This window comes from Manduca sexta, chromosome 9 (assembly GCF_014839805.1).
Source record: "Manduca sexta isolate Smith_Timp_Sample1 chromosome 9, JHU_Msex_v1.0, whole genome shotgun sequence".
NCBI lineage: Eukaryota > Metazoa > Arthropoda > Insecta > Lepidoptera > Sphingidae > Manduca > Manduca sexta.
In genome coordinates, this window is record NC_051123.1 from 13,313,232 (window position 1) to 13,333,537 (window position 20,306).

Genomic DNA, 20,306 nt, shown 5'->3' on the forward strand with positions numbered 1-20,306 from the left:
TTACAAAGGCTCAGGTAATTTCACCTATAGTACTAGAAAATCGGCGGATCATTACCTATAGCAAACTTAATGAATTGTTTTTATAACAATATAAAAAATTAACAATAAATTTATTTTAAAATCTGTTATTAAAACCAAATACGGTAAAATACAACCGTTCAAAACAATATTTTTGCAATAATAATTACGAACTAATAGCAGTAAAAATGTAATCTATACGTTACAACACATTTCACTTCACCTTCCTCTATTCTCTATGGTTCAGGTGCGGAAAGAAAAAGAAAAATTTCATGGTGTTGTGGGTGACACATATACGTAGAAAAATTTAGTGTAAGTAAAACACATTGGCACCAACTGCAGGGAAATGGAATCAATGGAATATGAGCTCGCTAGGAACCTCACTCTGTTGTTCTTCGTGGAACGCCTGCTCGATAAAGGCGAGCCGCGCACGTTACACGATCTTTCCTGCCAGTTTGGTGCCAAGGGGTTCACCAAGGAGATGCGGCAAATCGCTGGCGGGTCGCAGTCGGGATTGAAGAAGTTCCTGGCTCAGTACCCAGCGTTGTTCAGCATAGACGGGGACTATGTTGATATCAACACGTTCCAGAAGCATCCCAGCGGGGCTGGCGCGTCCTCCAACAACGACTACATCGAAGAAGCGAAGCAATACTTCGCCAGTAAAATGGTCCAGTATGGCGAGGGCACCGAGGTGCCGATCAAAAGCCTGCTCGGCCACCGCAGCCAGGCCTCGCCGCAGGTGCGGCACATCTCCGGGCAGCGCATCAAGGAGTTCAAGGAGTTCCTAATGAAGCACCCAGATACGTTCCAAATCGTCGACGACAACGTCATTCTAGTCAGTGAGAATCATAGGCGAGACAACGCACACACAAATTCAGAGCAGTTCCATAACCTGCCCGTGGCCAACATCAACACGGACACCGCCCAGCAGCTGCTGGACTACATCGCGCAGTGCATCGAAGCCAAAGGGCCTGTAATGGTGGACCAGCTCTTCCATCTCATTGTGTCACGTTTCCCACAAGAGTACTGGTATCAGATGTTCAAATCGCCGGCAGACTTGAGTGCATTCCTTAAACTGTTCTCGGACAGTTTTCACGTCCAAGCAAACCTTGTCACACTTATCAGCAAACCAAAAATACCTGTTATGTATCTAAATGCTAAATCAAAAGTAAAGACTGATACACCAAAGCCTGTGGTCGAAGAAAAATCCCCGTCGCCCGTCCCTCCCACAGTGGTGAGCCCAACTCCTTCAGATGGCAAGAAGAGCCCTGCAAATAGAATACTCAGTCCCACAGAATCTCCCCGAGGTCCTCAAGCTAACATTGCCAACCAGACTTTGAAGCAGAGGATCAATTCTATTGTTATAAAGAATTTGGCTGAGAATATGGTCAGGGACAGGGTAAACAATCATTTGAATGCTCAGAGGAGTTCAGAAGAAACCAATGGCCTGCCCAGCTTGAGAAACAGTGTTGTTGGAGAAGCATGGAGGCAGAAAGTCCTGCAGTGTACCACAGTGATAGCCAGTGTCAGAGAATGTGCTACATTAATTGAAAGTATTATGGCACCGAAACGTAATGCAAAGAACATAGTGTCCTTTGACTGCGAAGGTATTAACCTTGGCCTTAAAGGAGTGTTGACTTTGTGTCAGATTGCAACTATGAATGGTGAGGTCTACATATTAGACATAATGACATGTCCAGGAATGATCATAGAGGGCAAAATAAAGGAATTATTGGAAAGCGAGCATGTTATAAAAATAATTCATGACTGCAGGAATGATTCAGTCAATTTACACAATCAATTTGAGATCATATTGAAAAATGTGTTTGATACTCAAGCCGGTCATGCTGTTTTGCAGTTGCAACAGCAGGGTGTGCCTGTTTATAAAGTGAAAAATCTTAGTCTCAATGCCTTGTGTGAATTGTACAATGCACCAATGAATCCGATGAAGGAACAATTGAAGAATGTATACCGTAGAGACCAGAGGTATTGGGCAAGGAGACCGCTGACTAAAGATATGATCATTTACGCTGCTTCCGATGTACTTTCCTTGGTAAACCCTGCTATTTATGCCTACATGTCTTCTAATATTAAACCAGATAATCAGCAGCTATTTGAGGAATTGAGCAATGAGCAAGTGTTTATGCATATACAACCAACAGAGGTGAAATTGCGTAAACGTCAGAGAAAAATAAACACCGAAGTAGGTGAACTCAAACAAAAATTGTCTGAGAGTACTAAAAATATTGTGCTGAGCAATAGGGAGATCAGATTGCTGAGATATTTAGAGCTAACTGAAGAGGAGAAGGAGAAATTGAAGGGCTGTCACAAAATATCCAAAAAATTGGAAAAATTGGAAGCCATTGGCCAGGACAAGGACTCTGATTCAGATGATGATGACAGAGAAAATGAAATGGCTAGTTTGGAGTCCAATCCTTCAGATCCAATCTCTTCTCCACACTCTACACAGCCTCCCAGCCTCACAGAATCCATGCAGATGATGGATGAGATTCTCTCTGACACAAACATGGACAAGGTTGAAAAAATCAATCGTTTGGAGGCTATACTATCTTCAGTGGCACCCCTCAGTGGTGAATTGGAGGAAAAATTCTCACAGACAATGGAACAAACACTGCCATTGCTCAAAAATAAGGACTGGTCCAATCTAAGCCAAATTTTGAACATAGGTGATGTAAACCAGAAGAATTGCTGCTGTAAATGCCATAATTCCAATTTTGATGATGTGAAGTGCAATGATCTCAATGAAGCGAAGAAATCGGAGGTCGGCTCGCAAACGCTGAGCACTGGAGACATAGTGATCACCAGGATCCACTTCAGGGAAGAGGACAAGGCCAACGAGAGGATCCTCGACGCGTCCCCCCTCAGCAAAAGGGTGGGCATAAACAATATGTCTTGATGACACTCAGATTTTAACAATACTTCCATATTTCTGAGTGCCACAATTTAGTTTCGAAACACTTCTGTATGTGATGATATTTTTTTTATATTTTACTTTAGTCGTAAGTTTAAAATGTAACTGGTCCCCGCAACCATCGACGCGTCTCGTCGGTCGCGATACGTCGGGGTACGTTTGAGCTAGATAATATGAATTAAAGATGTGAGGTCGCGCATTAAGTGTACACCTACGCTATATGTTCATTTGAGCGGAGACAAGAAATGTGCACTCGAATAAGTGCAACAGTTATTCGCATAATAAAACGGCTACTCAGTTCCATCCTCTGGAAATGTCAGTATGTGCTGTTACACACATTATTTTACTAATTTATTTTTTTTATGTCGGCTATTGCCCGTTAAGCATCCCAAACTTAAATGTGATAAGATTTCAAGGCCTTTTGTCTCGGTCTATTTTGAATTGTAAATAAGATAAATTCTGATTAGCTCGCGTAATCTTTACATCGGGAAATCTCGATGTTGATCGAGTGTTATACGTCAATGTATATACCATCTTATTTATTTTAATGCTAACATATTGTTTAGTAGCCCCGTAGCTATTAAATGTATATCGATGATGGCAATAATAGGCGTATATAGTGAAGGTTTAATTGTAATATATTTAACAGAGATGTTTAATACACGTATTTTAAAAACACGTTTAAAAAAATATTAAAAAATGGTATAGGGTTAGTGTTATTGAAAGAGATTTTATCTAGTAGATGTGGTGCTTGGAAAAGTTTCGGTCATTTTTTTGTTACGTAGAGGACTATACTGCCTTCATTGTGAGATTGTAGATAATCTTGTAATGATAACTGATAAGGTTGTAGCTTTGGTTTAATAATATTTTGTGCCTTCGAGTCATATCCGACGGATGCCTTTATTAACATGTGAAAATGTAGGATTTTATACATATTACGTAGTTTGTGTAACCACGACATTTAGATGGATTTATTGGTTGGTGTCACACTTAGGATAAACAATAACGCCTACCACTTGTAACGCTAGGTTGTTGATAATGAAGTTTCTACTTCAACTCACAATTTATATGGTAGCTTTTAAGATGCCACTAAGCGGCGACTTTATCAAAATGGCGGGTGAACAATGACTACGAATAAGGTCATGTTTTAGAAAAATATCCGCGCCGTGGACAAATTTCTTTATAGTTATCGAAAATTAAACTAAGCATGTTGAAATCATTCGAATAGTTTATTTTTACGTTATAATTACAGTATATGATGTGTTAAAATTTTAGTGCTGTTTAAACGCTTCTTGCTTTGTCGTGGCGGCTGTTGCATGTATTTTCAACGTACCCTCATTTCACGTATTACGCATCAGTATTTTATTTTACTTTTTTGTTGTATATCACATAGTAAATTCTGCACTGAACTGTTCGAAAGTGCAATTAGTGAAATATACTCTTATTTATATATGCATAATAAGTTTTTTAGTTTTGTGTTATCAAAATTATGTAAAAGGCATAATTATACATTGTCAATTTAATAATGTCTGCAGATTCTATGTGTTTTCAATAATGTGAACACTTGTGATACATTGATGTGTAGTCGATGGCTAAATCCGCTCCACACAGTCTGCAGTCATTCTGTTGCGACTATCCAGTAACGTCTTTTTATAGCTAATTAGATACATTTTATTTTCGGCAAACGTTCCGTGCCTTATATATTGCACAATTTATGAGAAATTTACACGTTTTACGTATATATTTCGTATTATAAAAGTTTATTTTTAATCAGTGCCACTAACTTTTTACTATTTGTAAGCATTTTGATAGTCATTGTTAGTGTATCCCTCGTTTTGTTTTCTAACACAAGATGTTTAGAAATTTTTATTTCTACCTACTTAACCGAGTTTATTCGCTTACTACCGTGAAAGTCGGTAATATTGTAATGTGGCAGATTGTCGGTTACTAATTTGCGCATTGTTTATGTTTATTATGAATAAAAAATTGTAAAATATCTTTCGTTTTGTTTGTGCGTGCTATACCAAAGATGGTATTGCTGCCAAATCGCTAAACATACTTTGAAGTTTGGAGCAACACTAGTTCTATTTTTAGCCGTATTACGATCGCTGCGTAACATTTTGCGTGATTTAAGATTCTATCATGATTACACTAGGCCATGAGATATTTGCTATTTAAGCTATTGAATAATTAAGTGCTATAATTCAGGTTTATATTTATGACTGGCTTCGCTGGCGGCTTCGTCCTGGTTATAATTTCCAGGAATAAATACGCCCTACATTACTTTTAAAATTATCTATGAAAGGCGTATCAAATTTGATTCAGCCGTTTCGGATTGCCCCGGGATAAATATTTAAAAATATCAAACGCATGTTCAAATTTTTACAACATGAGAAATTGCAGTATCAGCTTGTAAAAAGCCTTCATTTCAAAATCACAAGGTTTATTTATTAGCATAGACAGCTGATGTAACTTATTGCAAGCTGTTTGGAAACAGCTTTTTATGTGAGTTATTCAGTCTATAAAGTGGAATCTTTAACATGCAACATGTAGTAACGATGTTCAATTTAGTCCAGTCCACAAATTCAATTTGGGAAATATATATTTTAATAAGACTAGGAAATGACGAGTACCATATAAAAATACCGCATTGGCTTAGTAGCAGCATATCCACATTAATATTTAAACAGGCGTGGTTTTAGGTTCAATTCCCAGCTCAAGAAATTTATTCGTGTGAGCATAAAATCGTCATGTTATATCACCTGTATTGCATGTTTCCCGGAAATAAGCTCAGCATACTGTTACAATAGTACATCTCTGCTTACCCTGTCTGGGATAAAAGCGCCGCCTTATTCGAATAGAAACTAAACCAATGGCGGTCATTGTGCCAACTGCCAATCCGTACTCAGATTTAAAATTAGTTACGCATATAAACCGTTTTACTACAAGTTATTCATTGATATATTTATTTTTACTAATAAAACGACGTGAAAGTTTCCGATAGCGACCTAATTATGAAACAATACCATTAGGCGTCCAGTAATGTGGCTTGCATAATATGTCAATGGCAGCCGTCGATTATTATTCAAAGCTCTTTCTCCTTTACTCATTATACAGCGTGTAGAAAGTGCGAATGAAATGAAATACAACACTCTAGATAATTAAGTAATAATACTTTGGAATACATTAACACGCGAGTGTTTTTTAGTTTCTCAACGCTAACATAACTGCGACACGGTACAGATATGTCGCACTTGCGTTTTCGTAGACTTGATCGGTAGAACTTGTAGCAGTTTTATTACCTATACTAGGTAGCATACATAAGCTACAAACACTAGTGTCTAATCTACATACAAATAGTGCTTTTGTAATAGGCTAATAGTGTGTCTACCCCACTACTGAGTATCGACGTCCCCCCCATTTTAAAGGTGACGGGTTTGTAAACCGTACCTAATCCATCACGCTAGTCTAACGTTGAAATGTTAGCGCGTCCGAATATACTTACTTTTATTTCTTATAATGCCATGAACAAATATCTATAAAACTTAAAAATATAACCCAGAGATAGATGGTATTTAATGTGCAATTAAAAATAATAAATGATACACGCACCGCTTTGTGTAAGTTGTAACGCAGAATTACAGAACAGTTAAGTTAATAAACAGTCAATAATTCTTATAAACCCATACGCTTCGGTGATCAAGTGATCCGACATTACAGTCCCAGTTATTCACATTAAATTTCAAGACATACGTGATACGATATACCGTACAGCAGTTAGATTGCCGCGCCTCTGTTTAGAAATCGGTAAGCTTATCATGAACTATCGTGTCGCCTCCCACTTATATTGGGTTTTTGTGGGGTTTATGAAACACTAGTACAATCGCAGTTGGACTTTTTATTTGATTGTACAGTTCCTAGCACCTAATGTGTTTTAATTACATTAGTATTTTCGGATAAAAACATCTTTTAAACGGCAGGCGCGTCGGAGCGAGTACGGAGTTTTCAACGACATTGAACAATGTAATATTGCCACAATATTATGACCTTTTTCGAATTGTGTTTGAAAGTAACGCTAGATATAGAGCAGGTATAAGTACACTCAACATCATCCTGCCAGCCTGTCTGCGTCTTTATATCCAGGTAGTTGACGTCACGTACACTTATAATGCAAGACAGTCAACGATCACGTGAGTATTTGACGCTAAGGCGGCAAATTTTGATAAGTATTACCTTTTTCCATAGGTTTGAATATATGTAAGTATGAAAAAACGTATGCGGATACCTAAGTATGGAATGCGGTGACGTTTTGTGAAAAGAAATGTGTTCTGAATTATAATTTCAGCATATTATTATTATAGTTGCAGTTAGCGAACATATTCTATGCTCCAATTATGGAAACAGACATAGCCGCTCACAACATAATTTAAACTCGCATGATTTATCAGTTTCTCGATAAACAATAAATTATATATTAGGCCTACCCATCTTTTTACAAATTTTAAATGTTTTAAAATCAATCATGTTTGAGTTATATCGACAAGCTAAGTTCAATGTTCACACCTAGATTTCTAGTATGCAATGAATAACGGAAAAACTTGCTTACATTTACGCAGTACGCATTATGATGATAATGTACGATTCAAGGTGGCATAGTTGTCGGATGACTTTTCTAGTATAACGAGTAAATAATCAATCATTATGTATGTACTTTTATGGAATAAAAAAAATGTACTTCCATTGTCTTCCCGCTAAAATGCTAAGTTATAAATTATAATGTTACCAGTAATTTAAAAACGGGCACTTGTTATTATTTAACTTAGTACGTAAGTGTAAGTAAAAATATTATAAATATTTGTAATCCTGAAGTAACATTTTAGATATTTTCAAAAGGTAATTCATTTGAAATACATTCATAATTGTTAAAAATATATCGATGATATTATAATCGATTATGTATTTTATTGTCTGGTACCACTGCTTACAAAATCTATCATTGTCAAATTCAAATATATAACTTCGGTTTACTGTTAAACTTATTTTGAAAATAAAAAATGGAAGATTTCGATGTTTTCACTGATGAAATCAAATTCACCAAGCCGTTGTACAAGAATATACTACACAAGTATGCATACGACATTCCCGCAACACCAAACGGTCCAAATTATCAAAGTAAGAACAACTTATTTTCATTTCAAATAGGACCTGACTATCTTGAATATATTTTATTTACCATTAGAATCTTTATATTAAAACTAAGGTTTTATATCACATCTCGCACATTTCTGGTATATGTTTCACTTAAGAATTGTGGTGTATTTGTATGAACTTATCCTTTATATAAGAAAGTACGATCCTAGGTTGTTGTATCTGGCCCTGCCGTTATAAAGGATACATAGTACACACGTCTACACTATTGCTGACAAAATTCTGAATTTTTTTTTTTTTATATATATCACCTTTTTATTTGGATACAGTTATCTTAAATTGCTGGTGATCTTTGCACTAAGCTCAGCGGCCTGTATCACAAAGATTTGTAGTGATAACATTTGATTTTTTTCCATCTATAAGTGTAACTGTTACAAGGTAGTAAACTAAGTTATCCTATCGCCTATTTTTTTTTAATAATTAATTATATTGCTTCATGTCCATCGGGAAATTATTTAAACTAAAAAAAATGTGCAGTATAGTTATATATCAACCACATATTACTATACATGAGAAATAACCGTTCCAGAATATAATATAATTATTACCGTAGCATCACCTATAGCAAACTTAGAAATATATTTTTGGTAAAAAATATTGTTAAAGAAAATATCTCTAATTGATTACAGAAATCAAAAGATATTTTCCCAATATGTGTCGATGAATATAGATAAAAAAAATACGCGTTTTTTTTAAAATATCAGATTAATAAGTTTACCATAAATGTGATGCTAAATATTCCACTTTCCAGGTAGTAGAAAGTTATTGGCGGAGGAGAGCCTGGCGTCTGGTGACGATGCAGGATGTGCATTTTATTTGAGCGAGGCTATGTCTGCAACATTACGCACCATGGCAGTGTACAGGGATGAACAGCAGAAGTTGGCACGTGAGTATGACAAGGATATATTATATAAAATAATAAAAAAATAAACTACATATAACATGTCAATTTAAAAAGTTAGAAGTTTGAGTAATGAGAGTCCAATTGTTTTTTTTTTATAATTCTTATGTGCAAGTTTTAGCGACAACATGGCTATAGTGAAATGCGTATTTGAAATCATTTTGTTGAACTGTGCTTCCTTTATGATTTAGCTAATTATTTTACACACTTTTTCCTATTATGCAGTATAGTCAGTTTGGTGCAGGTCTTAATAAACTTATTTATATCCTTTCAGAAGACAAACTACGAAAAATTACCAGTTTCATAAAACCTGTTAAAGATTTAATTGATGCCAATCCAATGTGAGTAGTTAATTTATATTCAAACACTTAAAAATATATCAAAATGATAATAAGGCATAAATAATTGTTTCAGATCTAAAACTGAGGAGAAATTATTATTGGATTTTTTCTCAAATGACACTGATGATATAACAGACATTTTGAATACATTTGAAATAAATGAAGAGCCACCTCTCCACAGGAGATATCTTAATTTTGGTTCAGTGAATAATGTTGACAACTTTCAGAAGATACTCAGTGAAATTCCTAAAGGTGATGAGTTTTTTTATTATTTTTTTCTCACATTATGCTATAGTTATATTATGCTAGCCACATGAAAATATTCATAATATGTTGATTAAAAATATAAGTCCAACTTTAACAAATATGTATGAATCATGTAAACATTTATCACGGATCAAACTCTTTCCACAGCCCACTATATTTTGCCATGAAAACTCTCGCATGGCTGTATTGAAAATGTACCAATATAATCACAAAATATAAAAATACATACAACTACACATGTATATAGAATGATAAAATCATTCCCTTCTGCTTCAATAAAGATAGATAAAAAAGTTTGTTCCAGAATGGACAGTCATACAATTGACAGCACCATACAACCCAAATGAAAATCTTAAACCGCTAGAAGAGTACAGAACGGAAATAAACTCAATATATTTGAGCCTGTTCACTAATGATTACCTAGAGGATTGTGGTCTTCCTCCAATCACAGTGAACATACCGGCCAATGTCCATAAAGGTAAGCTTTATACCAGCAAACCTTGGGTTTGATGCTTAGTTCAATTAAGTTTTCAATTAGTTAATGAGATCAATAATTGGGGAAGTTGTCTGAAAAGACAGATCAGATAGGTTTTTTTTATCATTACCATTGTTTATACATTACCTTCCCACAAACATATAAAATGATCCCTATGACACTAATAAATATATAATTATTGTTTATTGGATGATCAATGAAAACCAAAACTTGAATTTTATGAATGATTATCATGTTTGGCTCATGTACTATTTCAGACTTTCCTACTATAGGGCCGCACTATATCTTATTTTTATTAACATTACAGAAGGTGAAGACCCACTGTTCAAAGAATTGTATTCATTATTGGGCGAGAATTATAAAACCATAGACAATGCGCAATTTCTTAATAACAAGAGATTGGTGCAGAATTACTGGAACAAAAGGGAAGACATTGATTTGAGGATGAAGGTGGGTTTTAACTTCTCAGAACTGAAGTATTTTCAATCTGTAAAAATATATGGAAAGCGCTTCTTAATTAAAACAAAGTAACAATGATTTATAATGGGTTTGTTAAAAAAACCTATAATAGTTTAACTCATGCCTATTTACTTCTCTAGTATCAAGCATTTACAGACAGTGCTAATAAATTATCATCATATAGCCCACTTGATCTATTGCCTTCTGCTGTTAAAATTTCTACCAAAATCCATTTAATTACAGAGTGTAATAAATGTGATGGATAAAGAGTGGCTCGGTGGTTGGGGCAGCCTGCTCACAGGAAAACTCGTGGACAAGGATTTGAAACAGAAGGTCATACAGTTGGTGGACAATACCATCACTGATTGGGGGTAAGGAGATTTAAAAATGTGATTTTTTTATATAACTACATGTCGAGACTAGCATGTTGTTTCACAGATTTATTTATTTATTTAGGACAGGCAGTAGTTGTTACAATGTTGCTTACACTAAATAAAAGAAAAACAATATTATACAATATAAGAGTAACACCTTCTTAAGACAGTCACAACATGCACTATTTGTGATAAAAAAAGGATAAATGATAAGCATTACAACAGCTATATATTATAACAATATCAGCCAGAACTTTGAATTACAAAATGTGTTTCTCTGCATTACAATACTTCTCCAATACAAATCCTTATTCCCCGTCTAAAACCAAGATAAGTAATGCCCAATAATTGTTCTGGTTACAATATTTAGACCTTTATTTGCTATTTTATGTATTAAATACACATTCCTGGGCACATAATAAACAGTATCTGAATACTCATACCAGATTATAGCTACCAAATGGTATATTTAAGTTTACAAATACAAAAATGAATAATGCAATTAAACTAATTATCACATAGAATTATTTGAAAAAGTAAGTCACGGGTAATTAATTGACATAATTTGTATTATAATAACGCATTTATGATTATATTATTCAATAAATTATTTTTATTATAACAGTAAAAATATACATATCCAGTAAGTTATGGTGTAGACTGAGGTAATTAAGATTTTCATAGAAATCGATACTGGTCATGGAAATGAAATAAATCTATACTATTATATAAAGCTGAAGAGTTTGTTTGTTTGTTTGTTTGTTCGAACGCGCTAATCTCAGGAACTACCGGTCCAAACTGAAAAATTCTTTTGCGTTGGATAGCCCTTTGTTCGTGGAGTGCTATAGGCTATATATCATCACGCTATACCCAATAGGAGCGGAGCAGTAATGGCTAATCTCAGGAACTACCGGTCCAAACTGAAAAATATTTTTTGCGTTGGATATCCTTTTGTTCGTGGAATGCTATAGGCTATATATCATCACGCTATACCCAATAGGAGCGGAGCAGTAATGGCTTATCTCAGGAACTACCGATTCAAACTGAAAAAATATTTTTGTGTTGAATAGCCCTTTGTTTGTGGAGTGCTCTAAGTTATATATTATCACGCTATGACCAATAGGAGCGGAGCAGTAATGGCTAATCTCAGGAACTACCAGTTTGAACTGAAAAAATCGTTTTGTGTTGGATAGCCCTTTATTTGTGGAGTGCTATAGGCTATATATCACGCTATGACCAATAGGAGCGGAGCAGTAATGAAACATGTTGAAAAAACGGGGACAATTTATTAGTTTTGAGAGCTTCCGTTGCGTGCGCTGCGTAAACGGTTAAAGTTATGCAACAATGAAGTAAGACGGGATTGTTCCTCTTAAAAGTTCTAAAAATATATTATAAAACAAAGTCCCCGCTGCATCTGTCTGCCTGAATGTGTTAAGCTCAAAAACTACCCAACGTATTAAGATGAAATTTGGTACGGAGACAGTTTGAGACCCGGGAAGAACATAGGCTCCCGGAAACTACTACTTTTATAACGGAAAACTTTAGCCTGAAAAACTTTATAACGCGGGCGGAGCCGCGGGCTATCTTATATATTATGTATATATTAGAATTTTTCGCATATATAAAAAATATATTAAAAGCAATTAGCATGACTGATCAGTGGATATAAAATATTTGTTCATATTTCAATTATTTTCACACTTTTTTGTTTATTAATTTACTTAGAGATATTTCAGCTATAAAGAGTCAAGTATTAAATCATTACTTTCTATACCTCACTATCGTAATTTCAGCTTCATCAAACTAACGAAAAAACAAAAATTCCTTCTATACAATCTCATTGAGAGTTGCCCGACCTTATCCTCTCAACAAATCAAGTCCTGCATCAGGAGAATACTCACAGAACACGGCAACACTGAAGATATCCGTAAAGTATTGAAATGCTGCGAAAATTGTACCAAAGAGTTTAAATTCACGAATGAGTTGTGTTTGAAATGTCTGTCTAAATGTTTTGAGAGTATACACAACTTTACATTGGTTGATGGAATCAAGGCTTTCTCAGCAACCGCCAATCTTGTGAAGGATGGTGATGAGTTGTCTGCTTTGAAAAAAGCTAAACGACATCCGGTGATACTGATTGTTGATGAGGTAAGTTTATTATTGTAATACGCTAGAAATGAACCATAGAAAACAGAATATAAGACTTACCACTGCATAATACGGTTTGTTTTATTGCTTCTCGTTTATTATTTTAATAGCATGTATTATTTTAGGTCTTTTCAGAAAAGCGCTTGGAAGTTGGGATCGTAGTACACTGACTTAGTTATAATCATTCTTACTATATGATTATCAATGTCACCACTTGTATCAATGCTATCACTAAATACATTATTGAAATCATTCTGTCATTTCATTCATTGATATTTTCAAAATAATCAACATTATAATTATTATAATTCATAAAGTTGTTATCATTATATTGCAAATATTGTCACTATCGAAATAATCATCTCTATAAATCCAATATTTACTTGTTATACCCAACATTATAGTAGATAAAGAATAACAACATATCATAAAAAAGACAATCAACAATACTCTACAATAAAACTGTGATTTTTATTTTATTCATCAGAGTACCTTGGTGTAGTTATATTGCATGTATGGTACGTTTTTCTGAGGTCCTCGGTTCGAATCCCGTGTCACGCAAATTGACTGGTTTTCCTCCTCAGTATCAGCCTTAACAATAGAATAGAATTAAAGCTCAATATGGCGATAGATTCGTCGCTCCCCTTAATACATCATGGTACAGAAAACATATGGCGAAAAAAATGAATATTAATTGCGCCTCTACCTACCCTTTCAGGTATAAAGGGTGTGTATTATAATGTAATTCATATAAGCTAGCATTAAGATTACTATAATAAGTAAAGTTAATTCAACTTTTTTACTATTTTCCAGCTACTAGACACATTCCCATGGGAGACTCTTCCTATTCTGGAACCACCATCCGGTGTCCAGGATGGAGAATATACATTTCCTGTACTACTTATACAAGATACACGAGAAGCAGATTGTCGATGGACATTTTGTTGCTAAATGTGATGTCGGAAGATATGTTATAAATCCAGGTAATTTACTTCATTTTGCTTTCGACTTGGAGCCCCTGTGAAAGTTAGTACAAATTGCCTCCTCGCTCTTAGAGATTTTATACCTAATTTTATGAATATCAATTCAGGAAATTAGGTATGAAAACAAAAAATACTAATTGGAGCATGCGTGTGAAATGTACAAGTATGGAATGTAATATGTTTAACTAAATTTACTATCAAAACAAACCAGTTTGGACTGAGGCTTGGTTTTAGCTATTTTGAAGCCGAGGTGTAAAAATGTTTGGGCACACTTTACTAGTGGAATTTTTAGGTTCATAAAAATAATGGCGATTATGATGTTTACAGTTTTAATGAACGATCGCAATATTAATCTTCAATCTGATTCCCAGAATGAACCAATCAGAATAAATTATTTGTAAGTATGTTAAAAACTTTTTCTGATTGATCCATTTTTATTATTCGATTATATTGATTTTATTTATTGATCGCTTATTAAAAATGGCAGTTAGTCACAGCTTGTGGCACCCCCCTGAGCCCTTGGGGTTTCATAGAAACATACTTATTCATTACAGAGAAGAACCTAGACCGCATGGAGAAGCGGATGCGATCATTCGTGGAGTACTGGTGCAAGTCGTGGAGCGGTCACATCGGGAGACTCCCACCCTGAAGACTTCCTCACGACCTCACTGAGGCTGATGTATTCTTGTATGTATAGTTTTAGGCTTGGCTTGTTTTATTTATTTATACTTTGTACACATGGTATACAGGCCGACTTAATGCCATGGGCAATCTCAGTAAATTGTAATGTTTTTTTTTTATGAAAAAGTCACTTGTTGAAGTCATTGATGTTGATATTGATTAATAATAATAATATATTAATAATTATATCATATCAATACGCTGAATCAATGATATTTAATCATTGATTCAGCGTGATGTATGATGTATTAATTTGAAAGAGGCTTATATGAATTTACTTTGTATATTTTTGCCGTCAGGGCTATTATATAGTGGGTAAATTAATAGTTTATTTAGTTTGTAACATCATTTTAGGTGACATCTGGTGACCTTAAAAATTATTTACTTGGTTACTAAGTTTTCCATTCTGGGATGACTGGAACCCAAAGGGATCTTAGGTTGTCCTATGGTCGACTTAGTTGCGTAAGCACTATGCTGTGCTGTGGCGATTGTGGAAAATATGTCAGTGATTATTTCCAATTTAAAATTACGAGTGTAATGTAGATAGTATATACATTTTGTTAACCATAATATATCTTATTTTATGCGTTAGCGAGTTATGGTTAGGTATGAGTACATTAGGTAGGTTATGAAACGGATATAGCGTTGAGTTTACAATAATGTGGTTTACGGTCCAGGTACTGCGGCCACGGCGACGGCTGCCAGTTCGGCAACGGAGGCGCGCGCGGCGTCGGCGTGGAGGCGCGGCGGGCGCGCGCGCCGTCGCGCTGCTCGCTGGTTGCGGCTCCGCGCGCCTCGCGCCCGCACGCGCACGCGCGCCGCCCGCCGCCGCGCACCACCACCTGCACATCGCGCACTGGTACGGAACATACTACTGTGTCCGACTAGCACTCGTCACGTCGGGTGGAGGCGCGGCGGGCGCGCGCGCCGTCGCGCTGCTCGCCGGCTGCGGCTCCGCGCGCCTCGCGCCCGCACGCGCACGCGCGCCGCCCGCCGCCGCGCACCACCACCTGCACATCGCGCACTGGTACGGAACATACTACTGTGTCCGACTAGCACTCGTCACGTCGGGTGGAGGCGCGGCGGGCGCGCGCGCCGTCGCGCTGCTCGCCGGCTGCGGCTCCGCGCGCCTCGCGCCCGCACGCGCACGCGCGCCGCCCGCCGCCGCGCACCACCACCTGCACATCGCGCACTGGTACGGAACATACTACTGTGTCCGACTAGCACTCGTCACGTCGGGTGGAGGGCGGCGGGCGCGCGCCGTCGCGCTGCTCGCCGGCTGCGGCTCCGCGCGCCTCGCGCCCGCACGCGCACGCGCGCCGCCCGCCGCCGCGCACCACCACCTGCACATCGCGCACTGGTACGGAACATACTACTGTGTCCGACTAGCACTCGTCACGTCGGGTGGAGGGCGCGGCGGGCGCGCGCCGTCGCGCTGCTCGCCGGCTGCGGCTCCGCGCGCCTCGCGCCCGCACGCGCACGCGCGCCGCCCGCCGCCGCGCACCACCACCTGCACATCGCGCACTGGTACGGAACATACTACTGTGTCCGACTAGCACTCGTCACGTCGGGTGGAGGGCGCGGCGGGCGCGCGCGCCGTCGCGCTGCTCGCCGGCTGCGGCTCCGCGCGCCTCGCGCCCGCACGCGCACGCGCGCCGCCCGCCGCCGCGCACCACCACCTGCACATCGCGCACTGGTACGGAACATACTACTGTGTCCGACTAGCACTCGTCACGTCGGGTGGAGGCGCGGCGGGCGCGCGCGCCGTCGCGCTGCTCGCCGGCTGCGGCTCCGCGCGCCTCGCGCCCGCACGCGCACGCGCGCCGCCCGCCGCCGCGCACCACCACCTGCACATCGCGCACTGGTACGGAACATACTACTGTGTCCGACTAGCACTCGTCACGTCGGGTGGAGGCGCGGCGGGCGCGCGCGCCGTCGCGCTGCTTCGCCGGCTGCGGCTCCGCGCGCCTCGCGCCCGCACGCGCACGCGCGCCGCCCGCCGCCGCGCACCACCACCTGCACATCGCGCACTGGTACGGAACATACTACTGTGTCCGACTAGCACTCGTCACGTCGGGTGGAGGCGCGGCGGGCGCGCGCGCCGTCGCGCTGCTCGCCGGCTGCGGCTCCGCGCGCCTCGCGCCCGCACGCGCACGCGCGCCGCCCGCCGCCGCGCACCACCACCTGCACATCGCGCACTGGTACGGAACATACTACTGTGTCCGACTAGCACTCGTCACGTCGGGTGGGCGCGGCGGGCGCGCGCGCCGTCGCGCTGCTCGCCGGCTGCGGCTCCGCGCGCCTCGCGCCCGCACGCGCACGCGCGCCGCCCGCCGCCGCGCACCACCACCTGCACATCGCGCACTGGTACGGAACATACTACTGTGTCCGACTAGCACTCGTCACGTCGGGTGGAGGCGCGGCGGGCGCGCGCGCCGTCGCGCTGCTCGCCGGCTGCGGCTCCGCGCGCCTCGCGCCCGCACGCGCACGCGCGCCGCCCGCCGCCGCGCACCACCACCTGCACATCGCGCACTGGTACGGAACATACTACTGTGTCCGACTAGCACTCGTCACGTCGGGTGGAGGCGCGGCGGGCGCGCGCGCCGTCGCGCTGCTCGCCGGCTGCGGCTCCGCGCGCCTCGCGCCCGCACGCGCACGCGCGCCGCCCGCCGCCGCGCACCACCACCTGCACATCGCGCACTGGTACGGAACATACTACTGTGTCCGACTAGCACTCGTCACGTCGGGTGGAGGGCGCGGCGGGCGCGCGCGCCGTCGCGCTGCTCGCCGGCTGCGGCTCCGCGCGCCTCGCGCCCGCACGCGCACGCGCGCCGCCCGCCGCCGCGCACCACCACCTGCACATCGCGCACTGGTACGGAACATACTACTGTGTCCGACTAGCACTCGTCACGTCGGGTGGAGGCGCGGCGGGCGCGCGCGCCGTCGCGCTGCTCGCCGGCTGCGGCTCCGCGCGCCTCGCGCCCGCACGCGCACGCGCGCCGCCCGCCGCCGCGCACCACCACCTGCACATCGCGCACTGGTACGGAACATACTACTGTGTCCGACTAGCACTCGTCACGTCGGGTGGAGGCGCGGCGGGCGCGCGCGCCGTCGCGCTGCTCGCCGGCTGCGGCTCCGCGCGCCTCGCGCCCGCACGCGCACGCCGCCCGCCGCCGCGCACCACCACCTGCACATCGCGCACTGGTACGGAACATACTACTGTGTCCGACTAGCACTCGTCACGTCGGGTGGAGGCGCGGCGGATGCGGCTCCGCGCGCCTCGCGCCCGCACGCGCACGCGCGCCGCCCGCCGCCGCGCACCACCACCTGCACATCGCGCACTGGTACGGAACATACTACTGTGTCCGACTAGCACTCGTCACGTCGGGTGGAGGCGCGGCGGGCGCGCGCGCCGTCGCGCTGCTCGCCGGCTGCGGCTCCGCGCGCCTCGCGCCCGCACGCGCACGCGCGCCGCCCGCCGCCGCGCACCACCACCTGCACATCGCGCACTGGTACGGAACATACTACTGTGTCCGACTAGCACTCGTCACGTCGGGTGGAGGCGCGGCGGGCGCGCGCCGTCGCGCTGCTCGCCGGCTGCGGCTCCGCGCGCCTCGCGCCCGCACGCGCACGCGCGCCGCCCGCCGCCGCGCACCACCACCTGCACATCGCGCACTGGTACGGAACATACTACTGTGTCCGACTAGCACTCGTCACGTCGGGTGGAGGGCGCGGCGGGCGCGCGCGCCGTCGCGCTGCTCGCCGGCTGCGGCTCCGCGCGCCTCGCGCCCGCACGCGCACGCGCGCCGCCCGCCGCCGCGCACCACCACCTGCACATCGCGCACTGGTACGGAACATACTACTGTGTCCGACTAGCACTCGTCACGTCGGGTGGAGGGCGCGGCGGGCGCGCGCGCCGTCGCGCTGCTCGCCGGCTGCGGCTCCGCGCGCCTCGCGCCCGCACGCGCACGCGCGCCGCCCGCCGCCGCGCACCACCACCTGCACATCGCGCACTGGTACGGAACATACTACTGTGTCCGACTAGCACTCGTCACGTCGGGTGGAGGCGCGGCGGGCGCGCGCGCCGTCGCGCTGCTCGCCGGCTGCGGCTCCGCGCGCCTCGCGCCCGCACGCGCACGCGCGCCGCCCGCCGCCGCGCACCACCACCTGCACATCGCGCACTGGTACGGAACATACTACTGTGTCCGACTAGCACTCGTCACGTCGGGTGGAGGCGCGGCGGGCGCGCGCGCCGTCGCGCTGCTCGCCGGCTGCGGCTCCGCGCGCCTCGCGCCCGCACGCGCACGCGCGCCGCCCGCCGCCGCGCACCACCACCTGCACATCGCGCACTGGTACGGAACATACTACTGTGTCCGACTAGCACTCGTCACGTCGGGTGGAGGCGCGGCGGGCGCGCGCGCCGTCGCGCTGCTCGCCGGCTGCGGCTCCGCGCGCCTCGCCCGCACGCGCACGCGCGCCGCCCGCCGCCGCGCACCACCACCTGCACATCGCGCACTGGTACGGAACATACTACTGTGTCCGACTAGCACTCGTCACGTCGGGTGGAGGGCGCGGGATGATTTTTTTATACAACCAGATAAAAATATAAATTCGCTAATTTCGCTTGTCCTGTCGCTACAGAAATAGACAATTAAAATTATGATTAATCTCAAGCACTTCAGTCTACAAACACGTAAAACCTATTATTCTGCCCGCAGTCCCATGGTGGTCGGCATGCTGTGGGAAGTCACAGACCTGGAAGTGGACAAGGTGATCAGCACGCTGATGTCGCTGTACGTGCCGTCGGATGCGCCGGTGCCGTGGCCCAGCGTCGGCAAGGCTAAATGGAGTCAAGGGGTGTTGGGTAAGACTTCTTAGTTTCTATAATTAAACCCGTTAATTTCAGGAACTACAAAATCCGATGTCTCTAGTAGGAAGCTACATCACTCCTAAGTGCTATAGAATACTTTTACCCCGGAAAAATATCTAACCCCGAACAACTTTTCCATGCGGGTAAAGTTGCAGGCAAAAAAAAAAAAAAAAAAGCTCTAAGTTGTTCAATAATTTAGAAATAACATTGATGGTTTTGTTAGCTGGTGTGCAGCCGTTAACTGGTTAAATAGAAGCATTTCGAAACTTAACCTATTTTAGCTAACAGCTGATCTTGGCTATTGTGAAACTAAACTATGGGTCATTTGTTTTCAGACACATCACCGACTGAACAGAAAACTCAATTCAACCCGGAGAGGGATTTGCTCCGAGCGATATGCAAGGCGCGGGGTCCAGCAACTACATTATGATTGCGACTAGCGTTGTAGCGAGGGGATTGCCGGTTAGGATAAGCGATAAATGATACGCAGTTTTATATAGTGGAATTTGTAAATATTTGTGCATTGTGTTGGTGAAAAGTTGATTGTGTAGACTAAAAATGCTACATTATTTGGACTACTGTAATAACCATAGTGAAGGCATATTTTGTACTGTTTAGAAGGGTTATA

At 43.0% G+C, this 20,306-nt stretch overlaps 1 protein-coding gene and 1 pseudogene across 1 annotated transcript; both read left to right on the top strand.

The window, feature by feature from the left end:
• Nucleotides 1–235: 235 nt before the first annotated feature.
• Nucleotides 236–4,948, top strand: LOC115448441 (egalitarian protein homolog). Its single transcript, XM_030175875.2, has one exon. The coding sequence runs from the start codon at nt 365–367 to the stop codon at nt 2,933–2,935; it is 2,571 nt and encodes an 856-aa protein (XP_030031735.1). The 5' UTR covers nt 236–364; the 3' UTR covers nt 2,936–4,948.
• A 2,999-nt stretch (nt 4,949–7,947) lies between these two features.
• On the top strand, nt 7,948–20,293 carry LOC119188869 (annotated as a pseudogene).
• Nucleotides 20,294–20,306: the final 13 nt, after the last annotated feature.